The sequence below is a fragment of the Strongylocentrotus purpuratus genome, unplaced genomic scaffold, assembly GCF_000002235.5.
Source record: "Strongylocentrotus purpuratus isolate Spur 01 unplaced genomic scaffold, Spur_5.0 spur5_scaffold_6, whole genome shotgun sequence".
Taxonomy (NCBI): Eukaryota; Metazoa; Echinodermata; class Echinoidea; order Camarodonta; family Strongylocentrotidae; genus Strongylocentrotus; species Strongylocentrotus purpuratus.
This window is the reverse complement of record NW_022145612.1, coordinates 9,097,160-9,115,020: the sequence shown is the minus strand read 5'-3', so window position 1 is coordinate 9,115,020 and position 17,861 is coordinate 9,097,160. Positions and strand designations below refer to the sequence as shown.

At 40.0% G+C, this 17,861-nt stretch overlaps 1 protein-coding gene across 1 annotated transcript; it reads right to left on the bottom strand.

Annotated features, from left to right (window-relative positions):
* Positions 1 to 880: 880 nt before the first annotated feature.
* LOC588257 (cholinesterase 1) lies at positions 881 to 17,789 on the bottom strand. The gene is made up of 10 exons (XM_030972910.1): positions 17,266 to 17,789; positions 12,802 to 12,981; positions 11,890 to 12,049; positions 7,013 to 7,090; positions 6,658 to 6,776; positions 6,138 to 6,308; positions 5,111 to 5,553; positions 2,761 to 2,955; positions 1,851 to 2,032; positions 881 to 1,348 (listed from the first exon to the last, which is right to left on the bottom strand). The coding sequence occupies exons 1-10, from the start codon at positions 17,428 to 17,430 to the stop codon at positions 1,233 to 1,235; spliced, it is 1,809 nt and encodes a 602-aa protein (XP_030828770.1). The 5' UTR covers positions 17,431 to 17,789; the 3' UTR covers positions 881 to 1,232.
* Positions 17,790 to 17,861: the final 72 nt, after the last annotated feature.

Sequence of the window (17,861 nt, the reverse complement as noted above, 5' to 3'; positions counted from 1 at the left end):
CTTGGAGGCCTCAGTTTGAATAGAATGTTCACTTAGTCGATGAAGTATCATGATTGATTTGTGCAAAGGAGTCAAAAAATTATCATTAAGAGTGACATAGATAAGTCAACTATCTCAAGGTAATAAATAACCATTTAAAATGATACATATTGCACTGACTTTTAAAAAATATGAAAACATTATAGATTTGCTCATTATATTTGGAACAATAAGGGCTGACGATAAGATCTTAAAAGTTCATTGACGATAACCGATACAGATGAATATGTAAAGAGCGAACAAAATGCAAATTGTAACTCTGCAGAATTTATTTCACGTCTGGTTGAAAAAAGATACATTATACTCAAACAGCTATTTTTCATCGGCATGATTTCTGAGTATGTTAATCACCATCGTAACGCTGGGAAATCATGTCTATCTACTGCCTCGGCGCTTGAAGTCACTTTGCGATTGTTAATTCCTTGACAATTTCATTTAGAAAAAATATAAAGGTATGTAAATATTTGTAATTTTTGAAATGCATCACTTTACATTAGCAATATTTTTTCAATATATGAGTAATTATTATGAATCATTATTGATTACACAAGATAAAAACTCGCACTTGAGAATAATAATAATAATAGTAATAATAATAATAATAATAATAATAATAATAATAATAATAATAATAATAATAATAATAATAATTATAATAATAATGATAATAATAATGATAATAATAATAATAGTTAATAATAATAATAATACATTATATTTATAATGCGCTTAAATACCAATGTTTCTAAATTTATTAAAGAATAATACAAAATCGAATCCAACAAAATATTTATTATCATCGATGTCTGCATAATTTGCGATAAAATATTATGATTCCTGCTTTTTTAAAGTTAGCCATTTATACTGATCCGATATCCATAACTTCTTATGTGAATTTAAACTATGTATTTAGCATTTCCACGCTGAACACACTAGAATCACTAAAACAGCGGGTATACGAAAACAATATTTACGGCATCAAATGGATTTATAGAATATCAACGCATGTTCGTGATTATGTTTGTTTATTTTTTTTAACAGTTTTAAACTGTTTATGATGTATCAATATCCTTCATCGGGACGTAAATATGTGATTAAAAGAAATATTCTACACCGAAATATTAACAGATTGTATATTTTTGAATTGTAAAGGAGCAGACAGCTTTGGTGAATGCTATTATATATCTACAAATCTAGTTGCATGTAGGTAGCTGCTGGTAGTCTTCAAAGGCCTTCTGCCAGTCGGTCATTTCATCCTTCCAGTCGTCGTAGCTTTCTCGCCATTCTTGTTCATCTTCGTCAATCGTTTCTAAAGATATAGAACAAGGACAAATTTTAAGTAATAATAGCATATGATATATATATATATATCTACTTATCAAGATATGTGGAATGTCACAGCAGCGTTTAATCTTTAGTATGTAATTCGTGTTAGCAGACCACTCAATAAAAACCAATGTTAATATTTAGAATATTAAATGCAGGGCAGAAAGCAATTCAATAATTGCTGCCAAGGTGACAGGTGTTTCACAGTTCTTCTTCGGTATATTTGTTAGTACTTACAGAGTTTTGTTTCTCTCTTCTCATTCCATTTACTGTAAATATCCTCAAACAGACTGACACTAGCTGGCTACAGGCATTCCTAATGTTGAGCAGAGACCTATAGGTAGTGCCATCGACTAATAAAACCATGAACGAATTTTGAAATGTTGGGGTGAGAGGAGCACTGACATAAATGGCGATTTATAAATTGTCAGCAGCAAAGTGTCGGAATATATTTCATGATGCCCAATCAATTCAAGCCTTCTTACTTGCAAATGCCTCCAGGTCGGGTATGTATTCGTTCCAGAAACGGCACTGCCTTGCCAGCACAGCTCTGCCTTCACCCAAGTCTAGGGACAGTTCCTTGTGTTTGAGCTCAGGGATCGTGTACAAAGGCCAAGAATCCTCTCCTACTCCTGCTTCTCCATCAACACTAGACTTGCTTGGATCACTAAGGATAAACAAAAGGAAATACAATACCAGGCCTTCTTTTCCTGACTATTATAAAAATTCAATTCCACAAATAATGGCTATATTATCTTTATTATAACTATAACTGATTGGGGATGTGTCGTTGGACCACTAAACCAGAGTTTCCCTTACTCTCATACCAACAATGCAGTGGGTTCTTGGTACGCTGAACGTACACACTTGGTTACCCTCCTCTACATAATTATGTATATGAGGCCTCCATTTAACGTCCTGTCCAAAGAACGGGCGTTTTTCACTAATTGCCAGATTGCGTCTATGAGTCAAGGGATGGTCACCTTAACACATAACGCAAACCCCATGTATCTGTCGGAGTTGGATTCGAATCCACGATCTTGGTTCGACAGGCAAACGCTTTATACCGCCTCCTTCTAACTATACACTTAATATACGTTTTCCTAAAAGATTGAATTCTGGTGCAAGCTAATTAGTCAGGGAGACGATCTTGGAGGTCAAATAGATGTCCTCTGTTAACGAGAGAAGTTTTTGCATCAGTGGACACTCGTGAGCTATAAACCAAGGTGCTTTATTGTGGGCCCAGTTTGCTTCTCCCATTTTTCTGTTCTACATGTATATACATCCAATCCTAGGGCAAAATGGACTTCCTCTTTTAGAATATTTTGAACATACAAGACTTTACGGTGGGTTTACTTTAGCTCCGTTTGGATGGAATGATTATTCTTAACCTACCCTGACTTTGCAAAGTTCGTCCAAAACTGCATGAATTTCACGGATAGGGCGTTCTCCTCATCTGTCAAATCGTGTCCATGAATATGATAAATCTCTTCAATAAACGGATGACCCCAAACAAAAGTCAGATCCTCTGCGTGACCCGCTCCTAGCCAAGGGGTGCTTGGAGACTGATCTCCATTAGCGAAAAAACTCCTGGAGATAAATGCATAAAATAGTAATGAAAAAACTATATTTAAAAAACAAAACAAAGAGGGGTATGCGATCATTAGAGTTATAAAACCAAAGACCCAAATATGCTTACTTTGAATGAATAGGTCTATTTGCTTGATATCGAGGTACCCATGCGATCCTAAAGTCCTAATAGCATATCGATAATAAAGCTTTATATCATCTCTCGACGCTAATTTTGAGTGAGCAAAAGTAGTCAAGGGAATAATGAGAACAAAATAAAGGTAATATAACTGCAGACGATCCTAAACCATGTGAGGGTTGTGATGAGCAGGGACCCGGATGAACTAGTTACATACAGCATGAAAGCCCCGTGTGATCGTGCCAGTCTTCATACATTGATCAGCCGTCGGGTAATAGATAAAATACAGTTCTGGTCAATATGCGATTGTTTTTTAGAAAGAAGCTGTCTAGAAGCAATTAGCAAACGTTCATTCGGTAGCTCATAAAAAAACTTTTGTTTACCATGAGGTTTTGGACTCATCAGAGTTATAAGAAACTGACTCTGTCTTGCTAAATGTCACATGCACTGAATCTACAAATGTGCATATTACACCGCAACGACGGGTGGCATAGGCGCCGGAAGTGGAGGGGGGCAGGGGGCACTTGCCCCCCAAACAAAAAAGTGGGGGGCAAAACGCATTTTTGCCCCCCCCCCCAAAAAAAAAAAAAAAAAAAAAAAAAACCCTTCCAAAAAAACAAAACAAAAATGCAGTAAAGGAGTAAAGATGGTTTGTATTTTTTAGCCCAAAAGAACATGACAATAATAAAAACCGGAACTAAATCACATATATAAATTTAACAAGAATTCAATTTTCTAAACATTCCGCATGCCACCTATATTTATCAATAGAGGTTTGTTATTATAGCGATACGCGCATATCGTGGAAATATTATGAGAGGATGGGGAAGCGTGTGTGTGTTTTTGTTATAGGGGTGAGAAGACATAAGCCCCTGAACACTGGCTTACTGATGGGGGGGGGGGTATTTCTTATTCGATACCACTGATTTACAAATATTGCTGAAATGACATGATTTTCCCGTATTTTTTCTCAATTTTTTTTAGTCATATACCTTTTTATGAGTTTGTTGGAAAATTAGAAATTCCCTAATTTACAGTCGGGCGAAAAAATATGCTTATTTAGAAGCCTTAACGTCAGGGCCTGAAGAAACGGCCGGGCTCGGGGGCTAGAGCCCCCCTCACTTTTTGAAAAAGTATGTTACAGAGAAAAAGAAAGAAAGAGAGAGAGAAAAAAATTAGAGACCTGCCAATGTCACAAAAGAGGTATCAAAATATGCTCATCTGACCGTAATTAAATGCCTGAAACCCTAGAGCTTACGGGGGCTCCGCCCCGGACCCAACCAAGAGCCCTAAGACAGTCCCCTGGATGCCCATATGACCGTAATTAAATACCTAAAAAAAACCGAGCTTCCGGGGACTCTGCCCCCTGGACCCAACCAAGTGCCCTAAGACGGCCCCTGGATGCTCATCTGACCGTAATTAAATACCTAAAAAACTCTGAGCTTCCGGGGGCTCTGTCCCCTGGACCCCATCAAAGGGCCCTAAGGCGGGCCCCTGAATGCTCATCTGACCGTAATTAAGTACCTAAAACCCTTAGCTTCCGGACCACATCGATTGCCTTAAATAGCGCCCCTGGATGCTTATCTGACCGTAAATAAATACCTAAAACCCCTGAGCTTCCGGGGGCTCTGCCCCCCGGACTCTCCGCCAATTAGTGACCTAACAGTGTCACAAATAAGGTATATAAATATGCTTATCTGACCGTAATTTAATGCTTTGACCCCCTGCCGGTGCTTCCAAACGTTTTTGCTCATTACGCCACTGCCCCTGGAAGGTGAGCCCCCTGGAACGTTTGCCACCCCCTCCCCCCAATTCCAAACTGCTTCCGGCGCGCCTGACGGGTGGCATCAAATTTTGATCTAGACATTTCAGTCGTTTTCTTCTTGACATATTACAAACGTGATAGTATTTGAAGAGCTAATTTTTTCAGGGGACATTTAGTTGCCTATGATACTCTTCACTTCTAATAATATACGTGTGTCTTTTTAATATTTAGAAATAAATCCCACAACTCAACCTTTTCTTTAAATGTCTTACTTGGACGGAACATGTGTCATGTAATATTTGTAGACGGTACCACCGGCTTCTACATGTCTTCTCATTACAGAGTCGGATGGGGAGGCGAAGTCTGAATCGGTCCCGAAGTTCACCCACGATTGAAAGTAATCACTTTCCGGATCATCGGCCATCGTCCAGTCGATGTATTCTTTCAACACAGCGTCGTAGACGATCTCATCGTCCTTACCGTAATTAGTCAAGATCTGTCTGACCACTCCCTCGAAGTAAGTGCGAGTGACTGGTGGTGGAGTCGGGCTCCCGACGTAGGCTGGAAGGAAAAAGAACGGGTTCAGGGTTCCTTCGTCCTTGTTGAATCCGATAAGGATGGGTACGTTAGCAAAGTCTCCCATCTTATAGACATTGGTTGGGCTGTCGTCTAAAAAGAAACCGTCCAAGGTCACCGGATACTGCAATTCATAAACCTATAAAGACAGAAACAGTTTCAGTCATAAAAAATGTGTCTCCTAAAAACCTCCGGTACAAAGGTCTCCAATCAAAGATTGTCACGATTCCTCTGGAAATTTGCCGTCCAAGGTCACCCGATATTCTAAGGTATAAACCTATAAAAGCACATTTTCGAGATAAGAAAAGAGAAATGCGTCCTGTTACATCTTTAAAATGATAAGCAGACAATGAAACAGGAAGAAACACATTTCCTTGATAAAATATTAAGGTTAAAGCCAAGGTCATCGAGATTTAGAATTAAAAATATATTTCGATTTTTTGTTGTTGTAATTGTTAATTGACGCCATATACAGATCTATCGTGCTGGGTGACAGTCTCATCTCAATATTAAAATACCAACGCTTAACAAATTCTTCCTAGTTCTTAGAAGGATTGTCTTAACAAAATATATTGTTCTACAAAGCAATGCTGTACCAGTGACAGATATTTTAAACATTATACCAAGGAAATTACCAATTGAGAATGTCAAAATTAGATTGCTAAAATTTTCAATCATCAAATAACATTTTTAAGTTGTGAAATCATTAAAATGTGAAAATACTTTATCGGCTGCAGTGCTCAGTTCCACGGCGTCTGCATTCCGAAGGCAGGAAACCAAAGCAGAGGAAGAGACCGTATCTTCACAACCCATCTCTCGTCCAAGTTCTTGAGCTTTCTCGAGCTCTGCGACTGGATCATCTTTGAAAGCCCATGGACTGAACACTGTTCCACTCTGTAGGGATTTTATAGTCAGAATGTTTTGATGTTTACAAAAACTAATCAGGGTCGTTGATGGGTAAAATATTATTACTTTATTTATGATCTATCGTGCTCCTGTATTACCATGTGGCTGAGGAGTATAATTAATTCAATGATCGGTTTACTTTTCCTGAATCATAAAATATATATTTTACTCTAGTTGGAAAAAACACAGAAAGGTTAAATAAGCCTGACATGATCACGAACTTAACGGGAGATTGAAAAAATAACCGCATACATATCTACGCACCGGTGCAACAACATAACTTTTAAAAAAATCCTATTTTAATCATAAATCACGAATGGCATAATAATCTACAAACCTGATATATTGCTTGATTGAAAAATTGTCTGCTGAGTTTGGAGACAAGATGGAAACTAACGCTTGCTGATCCTGCACTTTCTCCAAAGATGGTGATTCTGTTTTTATCACCACCGAATGCTGGAAAATATTGGGGGAAAAATATGGCGGATCAAATTCACGTAAAGACTCACATTCGATGTTGAGTTTAACGCTTTCAAAATTACTAGTTAAGAACTATACCATTGACGTTAATTCGAGAACGGTAAGATTGTTATGTCAAGTAGTGAACCTCCCATGTTAAGTTAAGGCCTTTAAGATTAAGTTCTGTATCTCTGATATCAAGCTGATGACATTACGATTGTTAAGTACTGTACCTTCGATGTTGTTGTACACCCATTCCAAAGCAGCAACTTGATCCAACATGCCATAGTTCCCGGGAGATTCTTCATCCTCTTTGTGAAAAGAAATTTGCAAACATAAACAAATATCAAAGAAATTGAAATGTTTACCTCAATTAATATAATAATGTATATTGATACTTGTTCATTAGATTCTTAAGAATCAAATGGCTTTTAAGAGGCGAACGGAGCTTTGGGAAATGTCACATCATTTCGGCGGATCCAAATAAAACCCATTCTGGCAAACCTTATACATTGGAAATTACCCCCCAAAAATGTGCCCTAATTCTAGTCTGTAGGAGACACCTCTCTGAAAGAAAATATATAATATATCCTAAAACGGGAATAAAGTTATACTGTAGGTTAATATAAGTGAAACTGTGTTAAAGGGATTGTTGAGTTCTGCTGCAGAGGGCGCTACACAAAATAATTTTTTGTGAGACAATGAAAAACTGAGTGTCAAGTTTGAAAGAACATACAATTTAAATGAAAAAATCATCTTTGTTTGATCGAAATCGGTTTAGAGACGGCTGAAATATCCATAAATATAACGATTTCTAATACATGTGTTAACAGCGCTCAAAATACACGAGGGCGGTGGGCGATTCGCCCCCGTGAGCTCCATAATCGCCCCCGTCAGGTTGCTCACGGGGGCGATTGCAAAATTAAAAATCGCCCCCGTGGTATAAAGATTATCTTTTCTGATATAACTTTAACACAATATTGAGTATCAATTTTCAAACCTTAAACCAATGAAATGGAACTTAAATGGCACTTTCTCTCCCATCGCTATGAGTAATTACCGATACATTAACAACGGAAGCTGGCAGTGCAGCTAGTGCGGCCGTCAGTAGTGGCTATACTTCGCCGGTATAGTGCCGGTGTAACGCCGCTGACGCCCAATATCTGCTGGAGCTGGAGACGATCGCGCAAGGACATGGAGAAGTTTTTCGTTGTGAAAAGTGTGAATTCTCTGAAATCTGGTTATTCTAAAAGACCAGCAAATATTGTAACTCGACCAGTAAATCAATATTGAGAAGAAGATCACCAAAGATGTTGCACGGGGGGGGGGGGGAATAGGCGGTTTAGGGGGTTTAACCCCCCCCCCCCTTGGGCTGCCAAGTGAAAATGTGATGTGCATAGAAAATGCTATCATGTGTCCAGACCTACACAGTAATAGAAGATGTCAGTAGATGCCAGGAAAACATCACTAACGGGGGTTCAAAATAGCACCAAAAAAATCGCCTCGCCGCTTCGCGGCTCGTGGACAATGTAAACATCACTTACGGGGGTTCAAAATAGCAACAACAAAAATCGCCTCGCCGCTACGCGGCTCGTGGACAATGCTCCACATCGCATTCGGGTTACCCCCTCCCACCCTTAGCAAAAAGCTAGATCCGCCCCTGTGTTTTGGAAGGATATGGTAAAGCTTAAAGTAAAGAAAGAATGTAATTAAGGTTGCTCCGAATAATGAGGAGGACATTATGTGCAGAACGGGAAGAAATGGAGAGAATGTCATCACGGGGATAAAATTCAATAACAGCTATGTAACAAATACATTTCTAAGAGGGAAATTGCCGACTTAAATAAATGATAATGATAAAATACCAAGGAATTTAGGAGTTTCATGGGTATCAATTCAATGGAAATTTGTATTAAAATAAGAGCCCCCGTCAGCACTAAAAGAGCCCCCGTGAGAAGGCTCACGGGGACTCTTCTTTTTTTTGAAAGAGCCCCCGTGGACAAAAAATTAATTTGAGCCCTGCTTGTGTATACCACCACATGAATTAGATAATTTGAAAAAGCCATTGAAAAAACGAAATAGCGTCTTTTACGTCGTATTACAGCCAATGCCGATGTTGGCTTTTTTTTGTTGCATTTTCGTGTTGGTTGTATTACACACAACCAGCCGGCCCATGTATTGTTATTTTTAATTAAATAATTAATTAACGGTCACCGTATTTTTTGAAAGTGGAGCTGAATTGGTATGATCGTATTGACTAAATTTCACACATTTTGGCGTCTAAAGCAATTCATAGTAAATTCAAAGCAATTTTAGGTTCTAAAAAGGCACTAGAAATGTCATAGATAAGAATAAGAGCAATAACCATGCACTTTGAAGGCACTTGCGGTCTCAAAACAGAACTCAACTATCCCTTTAAGTTCAAATTACAACATGAAGATATCGCTACAAACAATACTATTCTCGAAAATAATATCGCTTGTGACATTCGTTTGTCTCGCAATACAGCCTCGGTCACAAATACCCTTACGGGCTGCTACGAACACCGTACGAACGATTTTCAGACCATTTCGTAAGATCTTCTTAAGAAGGCCGTACGAAACCAGCGTTCGTAGACCATTCGTAGACCGTTCGTAGACCGTTCGTAAGATCGCAGATTGGTCGATGGTCTTATACAAGATTTGTTTTAACATCGTACGAAACCCTCTCTTTGTAAGGCGGCCGTACGAACGCCGTAATTACACCGTAAGAACCACGCAAGATTTTCTTACATTTCGTAGGGTCGAGGGACAATTCTAGAAGCTTCAAATTATTACGATGACCGTAAGAACGCCTCAAGTTGTTCATAGAGGGCCCTTACGGCATTCGTAAGAACGCCTAACGAGCGGATATTCTTATGGCCTTCGTACGAACGACCCCTGGCGTTCGTAAGGCGTTCGTAAGATGCTCGTAAGGTGTACGTACACAATTTATGCAAATTTTGAGTTTAAGCGGTTATAAAGCCAAGCGCGCGAAGTTCAAATCTTCACTCTGTTCATAGTCAAAGGCGACGGAAGTGGGGGGGGGGAGGCGGGGGCAGGGAGGGGCACTCGCCTCTAACCAAGAAACGCCTTCCCCCCCCCCCCCAAAAAAAAAGCCCCACCATCCTCCCCCTCCCCCTCCCCCTCCCCCTCTCCCTCCCCCTCCCCCCCAAAAGAAAAGCAGTAAAGGAGTAAAAATGGTATGTAGTTTTAACCCAAAAGAACACAACAATAATAAAAACCTGAAATAAATCACATATAAAATTCCTTTCAAAGAAAAGGAAAGTTAAAAGGAATTTAAATTCTTAAAAATTCCGCATGCCACCTATATTTGTTAATGGAGGTTTTTATAATAGCGATACGAGCATATCGTCGAAACATGTGAGAGGATGGGAAAGCATTTGTGTTTTTTGTTATAGGGGTGAGAAGACATGAGCTCCTGAACGCTGGCGTACTGAGAGGGGGGTGGGTGTTATTTCTTATTCGATACCAGTGATTTACAATTGTTACTGAAATGACATGATTTTCTGGTATTTTTTTCTCAATATTTTTGTAAGTCATACCTTTTTATGCGTTTGTTGGAAATTCCCAAATTTACAGACGGGCGAAAAATATGCTTATTTAAAGTCTTTATGTCAGGGCCTGCAGAACAGCTGTGCTCGTGAGCTCGAGCCCCCCCCCCCTCACTTTTTGAAAAAGTATGTTACAGAGAAAAAGAAAGAAATGAGGTATCAAAATATACTGATCTGACCGTAACTAAAATGCCTAATACAAAACAGAGAGCTTATAGGGGCTCCGCCCTCGGGCCCCACTAGGAGCCCTAAGGCGGTCCCCTGGATGCTCATCTGACCGTAATTAAATACCTAAAACCCCTGAGCTTCCGGGGGCTCTGCCCCCTGGACCCCACCAAGGGCCCTCAGGCTGGCCCCTGGATGCTCATCTGACCGTATAGTTAAATATCTAAAAACCTCTGAGCTTCCAGGGGCTCTGCCCCCTGGACTCCCCTCCAATTAGTGACATGCCAGTGTCACAAATAAGCTCATCTAAAGCTTATTTAAATATGCTTATCTGACAGTAATGTAATGCCTAAAAACCATGAGCTTCAGGGGGCTCAGCCCCTTGACTCCTTGCTGGGGCTCAGGCCCTGGACCGTGTAAGAGTGGTGGTGATAGAATTTTTGACAGTATACGGCAGCGCCTTTTTTGCAACCCGGCCAAATATTTTTAAAAAATCGTAAGATCTTCTTACGAATGACTTGTGAATGTCATGAGTTACACGTAAGACCACCTTGGGAGAACAAAGACTCGTAAGATTGGCGAAAGTCTGACGTAAGAAGAACTCAAGGCGTTCTTCCGAAAAACCTACGAATTCTAGGGCCATTGTATAACCGAAAATCACTTCGTTTCTCAAGAAGGTCTTGAGTTGTTCTTGCGAATTAAACGGCGTTCGTACGAACTCCGTAAGAAAGACGTAAGAAACTATGCCCCCATCTACGAATCTCTACGAACTCTGAAATTCGTAGGAACAGGGAGATTCGTACGAACAAATCGTTCCTACGAACATTTGTGACCGTAGCTCCAACAAGGGATCAAGAGATCACGACATTTCGTGCGCCGCTGCAACACTTCGTCAGGTGATATTTCAATACTATATATCCGCAATGAGTAATATATTTAGCATTAATACTATTCTCTTTACTTTCCATAGCAATTCCGAAAAGGCAACAGGAGGGTCTTTTTTGTATCGTTTGTTTTTAATTTTTCCAGAAAAGATGAAGTGACAAAATGACGTTAAAATTCTGTAGAATTGGGACGTAAAACACAGTTAGTGAGAGTGAAATGATTTCTTTGTTAAATAGAAAGTTCATTTTTCAGAGAAGAGATGACGTCGTTCAGCCTATTTTACCCATGGACAGGACCCGCTCTCAGACTCCTCAAGTTCACCCTCACACGTTACGCGTGTCCATGCTATTAAACCAGTAGCCCCTCCCCCCCCCCCCCCTCTACGACTCAACTACCTCTGCTCTGTTTATCTAAACATGTTTTAAAAGATATATGATTTTGTTGTTATATGACTTCATGTATACCTACCGGTTGAAAACTGAGCGAAAATCGCTAGGCGGTAGTTGATGGTTACTACTATGACATCACCAACAGCAACCAATGGAACTCCGTAGTAATCATATGCCATAGCCGAACCAATTGAAAACCCTCCTCCATGTATCCATACCATGACAGGTATCCCTGATGGCTAAAATGAAGAAAAAATAGAAATGAATCGAAAATCCATGAAAATGACTGACCTATAGTTTCATTCCATGACCTAAAGAAATTACACAACATTGCTTGATATATCGGAAACAGAAAGCCAAACTATGAGTGTTCTTGAATCTAGTATTTCAACGTTATCATGATTATGCGATCGGCTTCGACACAATCTATCGTCAATCAATCAGGATTGCATTTGAATATGCCCGTAGTATATTTTTACCTACTTGTTTTCATTCTTTATATTTTAGTTCTTTTGTTAGAATTGGCCTAGTGCTATCTCAAATGCTTGGGTTGCTTTAACTTTAAGGTACTAAGATTTAAACCCGACCACTGGTTAAATTTCGGTCTCAAGTCGGGTTTACCAAAGAGAGCGAGACCAAGATCTATCCACCGTTCAACATGATGTCAGTCCTCGGTTGAACTGAAGTTGTAGGATACGAGTTTATTGGATCTTTAACTAGAGATTATCGTCATTTTTATTACATGTAAATATTATCCTATAATATTCAGATATTATTTTCTTTATGTAGACAAAAGACTAAATCACATTGCCAAATTTTGCAAACCGACCGATTATTCGTCATTCTGGATGATTTCTTTTCTTCTAATTGATGTTTTTGGGTTGCATTTACATGATTGATATAGAAGCATGTGTGTGCTTGTAACTAGGCAACCAGGGGACCGGCGGCTGTATAAAGTCCTTTTCGAGGGCCAATCGTGCTATGAACCTACCTTTGGACTGGGTGTGTAGACATTCAAGTACAGGCAATCTTCAGATATAACGGGGTAGTACAAAGGTTGAGGAACTTGTTGACAGGCTGGTGAAAACTCCGTGGCATTCCGATCACCTTCCCAAGGCGTCATAGGCTCTGGAGGAGCGAACCGCGTCGGCGGATTAGCGAATGGAACGCCCTGTATCAATAGGACAGCATTACAGATGTGGGTGTATATTGACAAACACGCAGATTAAATCTTGATTTAGAGTATACTCTGGTTTAATCATGTTACATAACGTTATTTGTGATATTGTTTTGGACACTCATATTAAATTTAAATAGTCATTCTTTAATTTTGCATATTTTGTTAATGTGCAATTCAACCTTAAAAACAACTTCAACTGATTAATTGATTAGAAATCGAAATAATAACTGTTTTGTTAATACTTTTCGCCATTTCGCCTTCCCGACCTAAACAAGGCGGCTTGACGAGTTTAAGAAGTCTCCTTCTTGCCTTCCCGACTTAAACAAGGCGGCTTGGCGAGTTTAAGAAATCACCATTTCGCCTTCCCGACCTAAACAAGGCGGCTTGGCGAGTTTAACAAGTCTTCTTCTTGTCTTCCCGACCGAAACAAGGCGGCTTGGCGAGTTTAAGAAGTCTTCTTCTTGCTTTCCCGACCTAAACAAGGCGGCTTGGCGAGTTTAAGAAGTCTTCTTCTTGTCTTCCCGACCGAAACAAGGCGGCTTGACGAGTTTAAGAAGTCTCCTTCTTGCCTTCTTGACCTAAACAAGGCGGCTTGGCGAGTTTAAGAAGTCTTCTTCTTGCCTTCCCGACTTAAACAAGGCGGCTTGGTGAGTTTAAGAAATCTTCTTCTTGCCTTCCCGACCTAAACAATTAAGGCGGCTTGGCGAGTTTAACAAGTCTTCTTCTTGCCTTCCCGACCTAAACAAGGCGGCTTGGCGAGTTTAAAAAGTCACCATTTCGCCTTCCCGACCTAAACAAGGCGGCTTGGCGAGTTTAACAAGTTTTCTTCTTGCCTTCCCGACCTAAACAAGGCGGCTTGGCGAGTTTAACAAGTCACCATTTCGCCTTCCCGACCTAAACAAGGCGCCATGGTTAAGCAAAGATTGCGAGAAGGCGAGTTCATAAAACTCGCCAAGGCGCCTTGTTTTCGAACGAGAAGGCGCATTGGAGAGTTTTAACAAGTCGCCTTCCCGACCTAAACAAGGCGGCTTGGCGAGTTTAAGAAGTCTTCTTCTTGTCTTCCCGACCGAAACAAGGCGGCTTGGCGAGTTTAACAAGTCTTCTTCTTGTCTTCCCGACCGAAACAAGGCGGCTTGGCGAGTTTAAGAAGTCTTCTTCTTGCTTTCCCGACCTAAACAAGGCGGCTTGGCGAGTTTAAGAAGTCTTCTTCTTGTCTTCCCGACCGAAACAAGGCGGCTTGACGAGTTTAAGAAGTCTCCTTCTTGCCTTCTTGACCTAAACAAGGCGGCTTGGCGAGTTTAAGAAGTCTTCTTCTTGCCTTCCCGACTTAAACAAGGCGGCTTGGTGAGTTTAAGAAATCTTCTTCTTGCCTTCCCGACCTAAACAATTAAGGCGGCTTGGCGAGTTTAACAAGTCTTCTTCTTGCCTTCCCGACCTAAACAAGGCGGCTTGGCGAGTTTAAAAAGTCACCATTTCGCCTTCCCGACCTAAACAAGGCGGCTTGGCGAGTTTAACAAGTTTTCTTCTTGCCTTCCCGACCTAAACAAGGCGGCTTGGCGAGTTTAACAAGTCACCATTTCGCCTTCCCGACCTAAACAAGGCGCCATGGTTAAGCAAAGATTGCGAGAAGGCGAGTTCATAAAACTCGCCAAGGCGCCTTGTTTTCGAACGAGAAGGCGCATTGGAGAGTTTTAACAAGTCGCCTTCCCGACCTAAACAAGGCGGCTTGGCGAGTTTAAGAAGTCTTCTTCTTGTCTTCCCGACCGAAACAAGGCGGCTTGGCGAGTTTAAGAAGTCTTCTTCTTGCCTTCCCGACCTAAACAAGGCGGCTTGACGAGTTTAAGAAGTCTCCTTCTTGCCTTCTTGACCTAAACAAGGCGGCTTGGCGAGTTTAAGAAGTCTTCTTCTTGCCTTCCTGACCGAAACAAGGCGGCTTGACGAGTTTAAGAAGTCTCCTTCTTGCCTTCTTGACCTAAACAAGGCGGCTTGACGAGTTTAAGAAGTCTTCTTCTTGCCTTCCCGACTTAAACAAGGCGGCTTGGCGAGTTTAAGAAATCTTCTTCTTGCCTTCCCGACCTAAACAAGGCGGCTTGGCGAGTTTAACAAGTCTTCTCCTTGCCTTCCCGACCTAAACAAGGCGGCTTGGCGAGTTTAAGAAGGATTCTTCTCACCTTCCCAACCTAAACAAGGCGGCTTGACGAGTTTAAAAAGTCTCCTTCTTGCCTTCTTGACCTAAACAAGGCGGCTTGACGAGTTTAAGAAGTCTTCTTTTTGCCTTCCCGACCTAAACAAGGCGGCTTGGCGAGTTTAAGAAATCTTCTTCTTGCCTTCCCGACCTAAACAAGGCGGCTTGGCGAGTTTAACAAGTCTTCTCCTTGCCTTCCCGACCTAAACAAGGCGGCTTGGCGAGTTTAACAAGTCACCATTTCGCCTTCCCGACCTAAACAAGGCGGCTTGGCGAGTTTAAGAAGTCTTCTTCTTGCCTTCTTGACCTAAACAAATCGTCTTAGCGAGCCTTTTAACAAGTCGCCTTCTTACATTCCTTCTAGCCTTCTTGCTTTCTCATCTTAACCATGGCCCATATCCGAGTAAACAAGTCTCCTTCTTGATGCACGTTTTAGCCTCTGTAGTTAGTATGCTTCAATGTTCACCTATTTGAGAAACCTGTAACTTCAGCAATTTCTAAGTTGATAGGAGCCTTAGAACTTAGACGTTAATGCTGCATTCGATTTTAAATGTACTGGCTAAGCAATCGATCATTCTTGATCTGTAGTTTGATATAACAAATAATAGCCGAATATATATCGAGCACATAGTATATACGAGGGCAAATCAAAAGTATTTGGTCATTTTGGTGTCCCATATACGTGACCACAGGGGGGTACGCAGGATTTTTTTCGAGGGGATGATTTTAAAATTTGAGCACATTTTTGTTTTATCCCGAAAATTTGGTCGACCGACATTTCGTTCAATTGAGGGGGATTCGACCCCCCCCCCCCCCCCCCCTGCGTGACCAAGTATCATTGGGTTCCGAATATAAAGTGACATCAAATCTCTCATTTTAGTTCATATTTGGTGTGATCCGTTAATACCCCTTCACATACCCCCTTCAAAAATCTTCTAACGATTGTCTACGGATTTTTTTTTTCTTCAGTAAAAAGCACGTTAATAGCTTGTAACAATCCGTAAGTATCGTAAACCGCTCGCAACAAAACGTAACCATCCGTAAATTACTCTTGACAAAAAAAAAACGATATATTTTTTTTTTTTTTTTTTTTTTTTTTAACGAATTATTGACGGATTATTACGAGTGCTTAAGTGTTTTTTACGATTTCATTCTGGCCGTGTTACGATGGCTTTATGGATTGTTACACGTTATTACGAGCACTTTACGAGTAGTTATACGAGTACTTTACGAATATATACGTATTCTTTATGTATTCTTACGTATTTTCAACGATTTGTGAAAAGGTATAAAAGCTTCAAATTCGAACATTTGTTTTTCTGTTGTAATTTGTTGGCTAAAAATCGTAAGGACTCTTAAATACTCATAACTAACTCGTAACTATTCGTAACAGCACGTAAACAGGTCTTTACTAACACGATAGTTACTAGTAGTTATCCGTGACAACTTGTAACAAATCGTGGAATTCTGCCGTAAATACATCGTAATAATCTGTAATAAACCGTGAAAAGCTCGTAAAAACTCGTAACAACTCTTAAATCGATCATAAGAGTGATCAAGTCGTAAGGATCCGTGAAATATCCGTAAATTTGTGCGATCCGTAAGGACTCGTAAGAAAAATCCGTGTATATGAAGGGGGTAAAGCTAATTGAATTAATACCATTATGAAATATATACTGAATTTTATAGATGTGCTTGGTAACGTATGATACAAATACCTTGGACTTGCCCAAGACCATTACCCTCCATTAACTACACCTAGTTGGAGTGTGGCAAATCAGCTTTAGTGTCTTACTATAAAAGCATAGTAGTGCCGGTATCATACATGTCTTCAATTCACATTCTTTCTAACACAGTAAATCGTTCAGTAGAACATTTGATGTATCAAATACAAATATTGTATATTTAAAAAGTAAACTTTCATTATGAAATTCTCATGTATGTCTTCAGTGATTACAAATATCGGACTACCGTTTAACATGTTCAATAAGGATCTGGTCCTCAATATTTTCGTTTACCCCGATCTCATGAAATGTGGTATTAACGAACCAATTTATAATTTGTAAAAACACATCTTTGTGATGACTTACCAGAAACATATCGACATTTTTGGTCACGTTTATAAACTGGTTCTCACTAAACTGGACGGTCTTTCCCACGAGATTTCCTTCAGTGACATTTACGCGAGGGTTTTGTCCAGATACGACAACGATCGTAGAGACGAAAATTGCCAAGAAGATAGAAAGCAGCTTCATCTTTCTTGAAACAAAAGTCGAACGCTTCCTAAAGATATTTTCAGTGCCTTCGGTGTGAATAACGTTCGATGGGTATGTTTTCAAGTCCCAGTGTTTTAATCGAGCATCCTTATGTCACTTTACTGGTTAATGGTGGCTATTCATTGAAAAAAGACAAACATTTGGATCCGTATTCTACCCAAGGTTGAAACCGATGCTGGATTAAAGTTCGGTCTGATGACGAGTTTAATAAATACTGAAAGAAGTCTAAATCTTAAACAATTTTAACCCCTGGCGTTGTGTTGAACTAGATTAGTATCCGATTTGTAAATGTTATAGAAATGCGTCGTCATGCAGAGTGCTCATGTTTAAGAACAGCGGCGAATGCTTTTCTTCAGCTGATATTTGATCATGGTTTGCTTGCTTTGCCAATTATGTAATCACTGGTGTTT

Coding starts and splice junctions, on each gene's coding strand:
- LOC588257 (XM_030972910.1), bottom strand. CDS start 17,430: ATGAAGCTGCTTTCTATCTTCTTGGCAATTTTCGTCTCTACGATCGTT. Junction 12,982..17,265: donor AAAATGTCGATATGTTTCTG/GTAAGTCATCAC, acceptor CTATTGATACAG/GGCGTTCCATTCGCTAATCC. Junction 6,309..6,657: donor TCAATCAAGCAATATATCAG/GTTTGTAGATTA, acceptor AAATCCCTACAG/AGTGGAACAGTGTTCAGTCC.